Source organism: Bufo gargarizans, chromosome 4 (assembly GCF_014858855.1).
Source record: "Bufo gargarizans isolate SCDJY-AF-19 chromosome 4, ASM1485885v1, whole genome shotgun sequence".
Lineage (NCBI taxonomy): Eukaryota > Metazoa > Chordata > Amphibia > Anura > Bufonidae > Bufo > Bufo gargarizans.
The window spans coordinates 2978825-2991412 of NC_058083.1; the positions used below are offsets into that span (position 1 = coordinate 2978825).

Genomic DNA, 12588 nt, shown 5'->3' on the forward strand with positions numbered 1-12588 from the left:
CTGTTGGTGCTATAAAAATCCCACCTCCACCACTACCTGCACGCACGAGTAAGGAGGCGTGTTCTCCCAAAATGTTGCGTGGATGGGAGGAGGTGTGAACGATGTCTGTCTCAGCGTCCCTCATGATGTACCACCATTTTATATTGGACTGAAGTAAAAAGAAATAAAACAAACAAAAGGTTTTGTACCAGCGACTTGTGAGTAGGAGTTCTGTTGCTCACTCACATAGAATATTGGCACAACGAGGTAAAATGAACACACAAGTCTGCAGGTTTGAAAGACTAATTTCTTTATAAAACATTATTCTTTAACAAAACATCAACATGTCTTCTCTAATGTGTGGATTCTCTTATGTTGATTAAAATTTGATTTTGTGACAAAGCATTTCCCGCATTATGAACATGAATATGGCTTCTCTCCTGTGTGAATTCTCTGATGTCGAACCAGACGGAATTTATCTATAAAACATTTACCACACTCTGAACATGAATATGGCTTCTCTCCTGTGTGAATTCTTTTATGTACATCAAGGCTTGATTTCTGGTTAAAGCATTTCCCACATTCTGAACATGAATATGGCTTCTCTCCTGTGTGAATTCTCTGATGTCCAACCAGATATGACTTATATGTAAAACATTTACCACACTCTGAACATGAATATGCCTTCTCTCCTGTGTGAATTTTTTTATGTCCATCAAAGTATGCTTTCGAGGTGAAGCATTTCCCACATTCTGAACATGAATATGGCTTCTCTCCTGTGTGAATTCTTTTATGTGAATCAAGGCTTGATTTCTGGATAAAGCATTTACCACACTCTGAACATGGATATGGCTTCTCTCCTGTGTGAATTCTTTTATGTCGATCAAGTTTTGATTTAATCGTAAAGCATTTCCCACATTCTGAACATGAATATGGCTTCTCTCCTATGTGAATTATCTTATGTAGATCAAGGCTTGCTTTCTGGATAAAGCATTTCCCACATTCTGAACATGGATACGGCTTCTCTCCTGTGTGAATTCTTTTATGTACATCAAGGCATGATTTCCGGATAAAGCATTTACCACACTCTGAACATGAATATGGCTTCTCTCCTGTGTGGATTCTTTTATGTTCATCAAGTTTTGATTTAGTCTTAAAGCATTTCTCACATTCTGAACATGAATATGGCTTCTCTCCTGTGTGAATTTTCTTATGTAGATCAAGGCTTGCTTTCTGGAAAAAGCATTTCCCACACTCTGAACATGAATATGGCTTCTCTCCTGTGTGAATTCTCTTATGTAGATCAAGGCTTTGTTTCAGAGTAAAGCATTTTTCACATTCTGAACATGCATATGGCTTCTCTCCTGTGTGAATTCTTTGATGTTGTACAAGTAATGCTTTCCCGTTAAAGCATTTCCCACATTCTGAACATGAATGCGGCTTCTCTCCTGTATACCCTTTACCCCGTTTCTGCCCTATATTTGGGGTAATAATCTGTGATTGGTCAGGAGAAGATTCCTCATGTTTAGGATGATTATATGATAGATTTGGACTTGGGTTAATAATCTGTGACTGGTCATTAGAAAGTTCCTCATTCTTGGGGGAATTATTTGATGCATTGTGAAGTTCTGGATGTACATTACAGGTAATTAAGTTTTCTCCTGAAGAGCGCTGCATGGTATCTTCATCTTCTTTATAATCTAGAGATAACATGATGTTTCCGTCAGGCTTCTCACAGGGATTTTCTGTTAAGATTAATAATAGATTATGATTTTTTTGATTAAAACAATTTGATAAATGTATCACATTCCAATGAGGCCGAATTCAATACAGGTGCAAGAAAAAGTATGTGAAAACTTTGGAATGATATGGATTTCTGCAGAAATTGGTCATAAAATGTGATCTGATCTTCATCTAAGTCACAACAATAGACAATCACAGTCTGCTTAAACTAATAACACAAAGAATTAAATGTTACCATGTTTATATTGAACACACCATGTAAACATTCACAGTGCAGGTGGAGAAAGTATATGAACCCTTGGATTTAAAAACTGGTTGAACCTCCTTTGGCAGCAATAACTTCAACCACATGTTACCTGTAGTTACAGATCAGACCTGCACAACGGTCAGGAGTAATTCTTGACCATTCCTCTTTACAGAACTGTTTCAGTTCAGCAATATTCTTGGGATGTCTGGTGTGAATCACTTTCTTGAGGTCATGCCACAGCATCTCAATCGGGTTGAGGTCAGTACTCTGACTGGGCCACTCCAGAAGGCCTATTTTCTTCTGTTTAAGCCATTCTGTTGTTTTACTTCTATGCTTAAGGTCTTTGTCCTGTTGCAACACCTATCTTCTGTTGACCTTCAGCTAGTAGACAGAGTGCCTTAAGTTCACATGCAAAATGTCTTCATAAACTTGGGAATTCATTTTTCCTTCTATGATAGCAATCCATCCAGGCCCTGAGGCAGCAAAGCAGCCCCAAACCATGATGCCCCCACCACCATACTGTACAGTTGGGATGAGGTTTTGATGTTGGTGTGCTGTGCCTCTTTATCTCCACACATGGTGTTGTGTGTTTCTTCCAAACAACTCAACTTTGGTTTCATCTGTCCACAGAATATTTTGCCAGTGCTGCTGTGGAACATCCAGGTGCTCTTGTGCAAACTGTAAACGTGCAGCAATGTTTTTGTGGACAGCAGTGGCTTCCTCTGTGGTATCCTCCCATGAAATCCATTCTTGTTTAGTGTTTTACGTATCGTTGATTCGCTAACAGGGATATTAGCATATGCCAGAGACTTTTGTAAGTCTTTAGCTGACACTCTAGGATTCTTCTTCCCCTCATTGAGCAGTCTGCGCTGTGCTCTTGCAGTCATGTTACAGGATGGCCGCTCCTAGGGAGAGTAGCAGCAGTGCTGAACTTTCTCCATTTATAGACAATTTGTCTTACCGTGGACTGATGAACAGCAAGGCTTTTGGAGATACTTTTATAACCCTTTCCAGCTTTATGCAAGTCAACAATTCTTAATGGTAGGTCTTCTGAGAGCTCTTTTGTGCGAGGAGTCATTCACATCAGGCAATGCTTCTTGTGAAAAGCAAACCCAGAACTGGTGTGTGTTTTTATAGGGCAGGGCAGCTGTAACCAACACCTCCAATCTCATCTCATTGATTGGACTCCAGTTGGCCGACACCTCACTCCAATTAGCTCTTGGAGATGTCATTAGTCTAGGGGTTCACATGGTTTTTCCACCTGCACTGTGAATATTTTCATGGTGTGTTCAATAAAAACATGGTAACATTTAACTCTTTGTGTGTTATTAGGTTAAGCAGACTGTGATTGTCTATTGTTGGGACTTAGATGAAGATCAAATCACATTTTATGACCAATTTGTGCAGAAATCCATATCATTCCAAAGGGTTCACATACTTTTTCTTGCAACTGTATAACAAACATATCCATCTATGTTACGTGCACATGTATCTATGATGCTGTGAGTTGATGTGAGCTGAACCTGTGGTCGTGACACATAATACAGATGGATAATATGTCCGTATTAACCTCTAATAAACCTCATGTGAATCTGGCCTTAGGCTGGAGAGACACATACAATATAAAATACAATTTTTTGTGCCAGTGAGAAGTGGATCCTTCAGGAATGTGAAGAATACACCTTTTCCTTTCTCTGCTATGTTTTTGCTGTAGAAACTTAAAGAGGACCTTTCATTACAATAAAAAATCCAAACTAAGTATGCTGACGTGGAGAGCGGCGCCCAGGCATCTCCCTGCACTTACTATTATCCCTGGGCGCCGCTCCGTTCTCCCGGTATAGGCTCCGGTATCTTCAGATTTTCGGCTCAACTGGGAGGAGCCAGCTCTTGTTCTCCTGGGCATCGCCTTCTCCCAGGCTGGAGTGCTGGCCTATTGCAGTGCTCAGCTCAGAGCTCATAGCCTCTCAGAAAAAAAACCTCTCAGGCGATTGGCCAGCGCTACAGCCTGGGAGAAGACGCCCAGGAGAACAAGAGCTGGCTCCTCCCAGTTGAGCCAAAAATCAGAAAATACAGGAACCTATACCGGGAGAACGGAGCGGCGCCCAGGGATGATAGTAAGTGCAAGGAGATCCCTGGACGCCGCTCTCCATGTCTGTATACTTAGTTTAGATTTTTTATTGTAATGAAAGTTCCTCTTTAAGGCTGACTCTCGAACGTCTCCTGAGTTTCTGCAGTTTGCATATTGAGGATCTGCTTGCAGATTTAGCCTAAATCAATGGAGCGAATTTGCGCAAGGAAATTGTGACAGGAGGAAGGAGGTCACTTTTGTCTTGCTACAGTGTGCGGATAAATCATCTACTAGATGATCGATTCAGCCTGGAGTATGACACAGAATACAATATATATTCACAACTAATGGGTAATCTCCTACGAAAGCAATGTTTACTAGGAGATGGGAGAGGACCAAAACAGGGATAGCAAAGTAAAACACAGATAGGATGAGAGGAAACAAGGCGCCAAGACAGAGAGACACAGTGCTGGGTCAATTACCCTAGGTGTCCCTATCTCTACCTCTCCAAGGGAGGACGCCTGTGAATGGGAACCGGGAGGAAGTGGGGATGTTGAGCAGTCAGAGGTGGAATGGCAACCTGCTCTGGGACGCTTGCTGGATAGCCTGCTCCTGGGTTGCACGACCCTGAGACGGTGTAGACTGCACCGGTGGTGATTTCTCAATCAAACGACCCAATAAAGAAAGGGTGGAGTGGGAGATTTTAGAAAGGTCTTCCACTGCCCGGGACAGGGCCCGTGCCCAGTCAGGTTCTATACAGCCAGGATGGTCCTGTACTTCTGTGGGCTGTGGAGGGGAGGTATGGTTCTGTGCAGGCGCATGGCATGCAGAACACAGAGATGTTGCCTGTCCACAAAGGAATTTTACCCTGCACAAAGTGCAGGCATAGTAGTTGGCCCTAGAGGGTGCCTGAGGGAAGTTATTGGCCGGGTCACACATGAGTGCCAAGGATACTCTAGGCTGGAGGGGGTAGCGATGTTCCTATCAGAATGCTCGTAACCCATGTCCTGTGTCACACCAACTCGGAGGAGAGCCGAGAAGAAGAGGAGGGCGGATGCCCCAGGGGGCCACTCAAGTTCTCCTCTCTGCTGCTGACCGGGTACCTAATGAGGTGTCAACAGTAACTAATGCTGTGAGAATCAGGTACTCTGGTACCCAGCCAGCGACCGCACATGGCCCGCACCTCACCTCCTAAGCCCCCTGCTCCATAGATGACTGGAGGAGGAGGACAGATAGCTATTGATGGCCACCACAGTGGGACATCTTTTGGGGCAGTATATTGTGCTACATTGTGTTATTTGGTTCTGCTGGGATGGTGTTTTGCACTATGGTATTGTTGATCCCGTCTACTTCTGTTGCCCCGTCTTCTGTTAATTCGGACCTGCCTACAACATGGGGCCACTTTTAGTTTTTTTTCCAGGGCCACATTAAGTTCCCAGTCCGGCCTTGTCTTCTGAAGAATAGTTCATAGTCAGAAGAGGAAGTGGAGTTTCTCATCAGAGGAGGCAGAGTCGGATACAGTAATAGAAGATGCTAACTTCCCAGATAATGTGGAACATTCTCAAAAGCTTTAAAAGTAGTAGATACTTCCATCCTAATCACGTCTAATGTTCTGACTGAGAGATGGGGATTCTTCCTCCATAACCTTATCCACTCACTGCTTATACAATGGTGTAAGCCTTGTGGGGCACGTTTCTTGAGGAACACTCTATCCTCTTGGTCTTAGCTCTACAACAAAATAAAAGCATTTCAGGTAACCCATGAAGTATATAAACCACAGGGTATAACTCCCCTTTAAACTTCAGCTCGCTCAGCCCCCTCCTCATACATCCTGGAGGCAAGGCGTAGTGAACATTCCATGAAGCGATGTAGGCTGGCTGGGTTCTTTCATAAAGAAGGCGCAGTATTCGGAATGTAGGTCTTATACAGTGCCATAAAACTTATTCATACCCCTTGAACTTTTCCACATTTTTTCACGTTACACTCACAAACTTAGATGTTTTTTATTGGGGTTTTATGTGACCAAGGAACACACCAGAAAGGTCAGGAATAAAGTTGTAAAGTAGTGTAAAGCAGGGTTTGGTTATAAAAAAAGATTCAAAGCTCTGAACATCTCACGGAGCACTGGTCAGTCCATTATCCGAAAATGGAAGGAGTATGGCACAACTGCAAATCTAGAAATACATGACCGTTCACCTTAACTGACAGCCGAGGCAAGGAGAGCACTAATTAGAGAAGCAGCCAGGAGGACCATGGTCACACTGCAGAAATCCACAGCTCAGGTGGGAGAATTTGTCCACAGGACACCTATTAGTTGTGTACTCCACCAATCTGCCCTTTATGAAAGAGTTGCAAGAAGAAAGCCATAAGAAATCTTGTTTGCAGTTTGCCACAATCCATGTAGGGGACACAGCAAACACGTGGAAGAAGGTGCTCTGGTCAGAGGAGACCAAAGTGGAACTTTTTGGCACAAATGCAAAATGCTATGTGTGACAAAAACTACCACTGCCCTGAACCCACCATACCCACCGTGAAACATGGTGGCAGCATCATGCTGTGGGGGGGCTTCTCTTCAGCAGGGACAGGAAAGTTGGTTAGAGTTTATGAGAAGATGGAAGGAGCTGAATACAGGGCAATCCTGGAAGAAAACCTGGAAGAGGCTGCAGAAGACTTCAGACTGGTGCGGGGGTTCACATTCCAGCAGGACAACAACCCTAAACATCCAGCCAGAGCTACAATGGAAGGGTTCAGTCTTGTCTGTGACAAGACTTGAAAATTGCCGTTCACAGAAGCTTCTGCAGAGAAACCTCACACAGACTTGTACTTTGTGTTGGTCGATCACATAAAATCCCAATAAAATACAATTAAAGACTATGTATGGGGAACATTATTTTATGATTGCATTTTATTCATTTGGGGCTATAAATATTTTTTTCAATTGGTCTTTAGTAAAAATATTGAGCCGTTCTGTCACAAAGGGTTAATTGTTCTTCTAGCTGTGTGACTGGTACTTGTGCTGGTCATCTAATAATGCTGATCTCTAAATTACTAAGGCCTGTATTACACCAACAGATTATCTGACCAATATCTGTCCAATGAGACCAATAGTTGGTGTGTATAACAAAAGATCTGTGTGTGTAATAGGCCATCTGACCAATGAATGGTCAGAAAATCTGTCAGATAATCTGTTGGTATAAAACAGGCCTTAGAGGCCATCAGTAAGATAAGAACTGATCTATAATGAGTGTCTATAATGTCAGAGATAAGGAGCCCGTCACCTCCCTGCCTGACGGAGCAGAGAGAAAACTCATATCCTGCCAGAAGAGCATTTCAGCTCTGTACAGAGAAAAGGACTCCATATTGTTAATACTGAAAAAAAGATTTTTAGCTCAAAATAAGTACAATGTCATCTATAACACCCGGCATCTGATGTCACCTACCTGAGGTATAACAGCCATTACTACATGTCTCCAGCCTTTATAGTGTAGAAGTAATGTCATCTATAACACCCGACTTCTGATGACACCTACCTGAGGTATAACAGCCATTATTACATGTCTCCAGCCTTTATAGTGTAGTAGTAATGTCATCTATAACACCCGGCATCTGATGACACCTACCTGAGGTATAACAGCCATTACTACATGTCTCCGGTGCCTTTACTAGTATAAAACCATTAGCCTGCTATTTAAAGACTCAAAGCTGGGTCACTGCCCGGAGGGCTCCTTTACTGCAGCTCTAAGGTGGAGCCTCACCTGAAGAAACCTCCAAATTCACTTCCTCCATTCATTACTCCATACCTGTGGTCACATGGACTGGAATGTCCTCCTCCACCTCACTCTTACACGGGGGTTCGCCCATCATCCGCTCTTCTTTATCCTCCACTTTAATATCAGTCAGATCTTCCCCCTGATTTGTCATCTGTAACAATTCAGGACAATACAGCAGACAGGTGGGAAATCTAACAGATCCACATAAGAGACCCCCACAATCTATGACCCCTCTATGACTGCAGGACCCCCTATATAGATGTGTATAGGGCTCAGCTCCATCTACCTGATGGTTCTCTGGGAGCTTCTCCTCTGGACAGTCCTGGGAATACAGAGGACGGGGACATCTCTCGGGGGGATTTCCTTCTATGAGTCCATCTGTAGGAAACACACAGGGACAGGAGAGATTATTACATGTGATGATGAGATGATGGGAGTAGTATCTGGGTGACCCATGACAGCCCCCCCCTCCTTACCCAGCTGATCGCCCCATAAATCTGTCTCCTCTTCTGCTTCATCTTTAACCTCAGCCTTAACATCCATCAGATTTTCATCCTGAAGAAGAGAAATCTAAAATGATCTTTGGTTCAATCCCTTTCTGGTCAGATTCTGGGGAGACTTCAGCTCCATCTACCTGATGGTTCTCTGGGAGCTTCTCCTCTGGACAGTCCTGGGAATACAGAGGACGGGGACATCTCTCGGGGGGACTTCTCCTCCTGGAATCAGAACCTATAGGAGATAACACACAGACTGAATACAATACTGAGCGCCACAAACAGGAGGAGGAACTCTGCTGTCAGCCGCCATCTTTGTAAATCCTCTTGTGGATCCTGAAATGCGGCAGAGGAGAGCAGGAACCTGCGGGTGGATTAGGGTGGAGTTCACCCCGCTGCCCTCTGAGTGTCCGGATGACTGGGATGTGGCAGTCAGCAGCCTGGAAGTCTATGGGCAGCCGGCAGCAGTTTATGAGCCGCAGATTCACCAGACATTTTATAGTTTCCAGGAGAATTTCTGACCCTTCAGTTTTCTGCTTCTAATGGAAAAGAAAAATCCTCAGTAAGTGTGACCCACATAGAAAGATGAGAGCGCCCCCCGATAATCAGTATTGAACCCCCATAGAGGGATAAGAGCGCAAACTGACAATCGGGACTGAACCCCCATAGAGGGACAGGCGCGCCCCCTCGATAATCAGGACTGTATGCCCATAGAGGGATAAGAGCGCAAACTGACATCAGGACTGAACCCCCACAGAGGGTCGAGAGCAACCCTGATATCAGGACTGAACCCCTATAAAGGGAAGAGAGCGCCCTCCGATATCAGGACTAAACCCTTAGAGTGATCAGAGCGCCCCCACCGATATCAGGCTTGAACCCCCATAGTAATGGAAAAGAGACCTAAAAATCCTGCCAAAGTATCACCCCATAGAGGAACGATAGCGCACCCCAATATCCAGACAGAACCTCCACAGATTTACAAGAGCACCCTCTCCAAATTATCAGGGCTGAACCTCCATAAAGGGACAAAAGCACTCCCCCCCTCCGAATTATCATAGCTGAACCTCCATAAAGGGACAAGACCACCCCCTCCGAATTATCAGGTTTAAACCCACATAAAGGGACAAGAGCACCGACCCCCCCCCTTCGATATCAGAGCAGAACCCCCATAGAGGGACGAGAGCCCCCCGATATCAGGACTGACATCCCTGATAAAGATGACTTCTGCATTTCCCGTACGTCTCGCACATCCCTCTGTCATCTCTTTTACTGTAGAGTAATTTAGAGTTCATAAACTGTGTCAATAGGATGGTTCACACTGGGGAAGACCAGTTCATACTGGGGAACACCAGAACAACCACAGTGGGAAACCCTTTGTGTTATGTGACACTCCGACACCGCGGGCTCTCCACCGCGAGAGCACCGACACCGCGGGCTCTCCACCGCGAGAGCACCGACACCGCGGGCTCTCCACCGCGAGAGCACCGACACCGCGGGCTCTCCACCGCGAGAGCACCAACACCGCGGGCTCTCCACCGCGAGAGCACCGAGACTGTGGACTCTTTACTGTAAGATGAGTGAGACTGTGGACTCTATACTGTAAGAGCAGTGAGACTATGGACTCTTTACTGTAAGAGCAGTGAGACTATGGACTCTATACTGTAAGAGCAGTGAGTTTACAAAGTCAGGATCCATGAAAGGTCCTCTATAAGTCAGTCACTTTTTTTAGTTCAAATGGGTGTAAGGCTTCAAAGGAGAAACTGCAGCTTTGTAAATGACAGTCGCCATTTTAGGTCACGGTCTGTCTCTGGGCATTAAAGATCTCAGCCCTAGTAGACTTGATGCCATAACCCAGGGATTGCCAAACTGCGACTCTCCATCTGCTGTAAAACTACAACTCCCAGCATGCCCAGACTGTCTACAACTATCAGCCTACAGCAGGGCATGATGGGAATTGTAGTTTTACAACACCTGGAGAGCCGCAGGTTGACCAGCCCTGCCATAGCCAAAGTGTCGCTGCCAAAGTCATTATGTGCCTTTTTAGGCCTCGTACAGTATTGTCCCCTCTGGATACGTAATGCCTCTGGTACAATGGTCCCTTTTAGAGATGAGCGAATTTCTCAATAATTTGATTTGGTCGGTTCGTCGAATTTTCATAAAAGATTTGATTCGATCCAAATTTATTTGTGGCGAATTGTGATAATAAACAGCTATTTCCTGTCTGCAGAAAGCCTGTACAGCGGCGTAGAACACCGCGGGCTCTCCACCGCGAGAGCACCGACACCGCAGGCTCTCCACCGCGAGAGCACCGACACCGCAGGCTCTCCACCGCGAGAGCACCGACACCGCAGGCTCTCCACCGCGAGAGCACCGACACCGCAGGCTCTCCACCGCGAGAGCACCGACACCGCAGGCTCTCCACCGCGAGAGCACCGACACCGCAGGCTCTCCACCGCGAGAGCACCGACACCGCAGGCTCTCCACCGCGAGAGCACCGACACCGCAGGCTCTCCACCGCGAGAGCACCGACACCGCAGGCTCTCCACCGCGAGAGCACCGACACCGCAGGCTCTCCACCGCGAGAGCACCGACACCGCAGGCTCTCCACCGCGAGAGCACCGACACCGCAGGCTCTCCACCGCGAGAGCACCGACACCGCAGGCTCTCCACCGCGAGAGCACCGACACCGCAGGCTCTCCACCGCGAGAGAAGAACACTGTGCCTGTATAGCGGTGTAGAACACTGTGCCTTGCAGTAACACACATAGGGAGTCTGCTCTGGTAGTGAAACAATACTGTGAGTCCGTATGACATGCAGATGACAGGCGTCGCTCTTACAATCACTGCACGCCTCACTTATTAGGGCCGTCACGGGGCCATAACTGACCAAATAACTCCAGTGTGAACTCAGCCTTACAGGTCGTCAGCTGACTCCACATAGATGTCTACATAACCTGTTCTATTAACCCTTTATACAAGTAGAGCCCCCGACAGAGTGGAGAGGGGGTCAGCAGTAAGTGTGTGGTGAAGTCACTGATTATTTTGCCCTTCCTCTGACCCATCAGAACAATAACCCCTAAAAAACTGATCCTGTCTGTGGAGCATCTGCCTTCACTCGGTCAGCATTTGGTCAGTAATCCATCAGTATTGCTAAAGCCAAAAAAAAACAGGAGTGGATCCAAAACAGAGATGACACGTGAATGGGATATTTGCACGTCTTCTGTGTTTTGTACCCACTCCTGCTTTTGGCTACCAAATCATAAGCCAATTCTGATGGGACCATACAGGCCTTACAGCTGCTACACAGACAGGATCCGTTGTGCGTCTCATTTTTCTGATCTTCTGACAGATCAGAAGAAGTGTCAAATAAATTATGTCAGCCAGGCCGAAAGGCAAAATAGTGGCCCAGTCATGAAGTGGGGAGGGTGGGAACAGCAGGAGAAGTCCACAGAGTGACCTTATGACATAGTGGTGAGGTGGCAGCAGCATGAGGAGACCACAGAGTGGTGAGGTGGCAGCAGCATGAGGAGACCACAGAGTGGTCCAGTGACATAGTTGGGAGGTGGGGGGCAATACCAGTTGAAGATGGTGGCTGGCAGTAGGAGCACCTGGCAGCAGGTGTGGCATCAGGCAGGTGGCAGCATCAGAATAGTAGTTGAAGGTAGCTAGAAGAAACAGGTCTCTTGTCAAAGTGTTGGTGTGGCACCATGGATGATCTAGTCTGATGCATCAGGCACTGGCTGATCCACGCCTGATTCATCTTCACAAAGGTCAGGGCAGACCTGCATGAGGATGGGCGACGGCGCAGATAGGCAGCAGCCAACTGACTACATAGGATGTCTCTATAGTAGTTCAGTTCGTCCTCCCTCTCAGCGGCTGTAAAAAAGGCCCCCAATTTCGACCAGAAGCGAGGGTCTAACATGGTGGAGAGCCAGTAGTCATCCTCTGCCGAATGGTGACAATTCAGCTGTCACTACGCAAGCAAGTGAGCATGCATCCGGCCATTTCTGCCAGGTCACTTTATGGTGCTGCTGCATGTGTTGACGCAGGGCTGTGGAGCCAACATTGGCACACTGGCCACACTTCACCTTCTGCCCACAAATTTGGTAAATGGCCATGTTCACCTTCTCCAGCGGCCTACCAAAAAATTGCCACACCACCGAGTATGGCATTTTTTCCCCCCTATCACTCTGCACTGACTGCCTGCTACCTCAATGAACCCCTGCACCTCTACTTTCCAGGCTGGTAGGCTCCTGTGAAGCAGGTGGTCTACCCCGGGCACGTTTGG

The 12588-nt window shown here is 46.3% G+C and overlaps 1 protein-coding gene across 1 annotated transcript; it reads right to left on the reverse strand.

The window, feature by feature from the left end:
* Nucleotides 1–268: 268 nt before the first annotated feature.
* LOC122936226 (oocyte zinc finger protein XlCOF6.1-like) lies at nucleotides 269–7895 on the reverse strand. The gene is made up of 2 exons (XM_044292318.1): nucleotides 7838–7895; nucleotides 269–1724 (listed from the first exon to the last, which is right to left on the reverse strand). The coding sequence occupies exon 2, from the start codon at nucleotides 1690–1692 to the stop codon at nucleotides 394–396; it is 1299 nt and encodes a 432-aa protein (XP_044148253.1). The 5' UTR covers nucleotides 1693–1724; nucleotides 7838–7895; the 3' UTR covers nucleotides 269–393.
* Between the last annotated feature and the right edge of the window lie 4693 nt (nucleotides 7896–12588).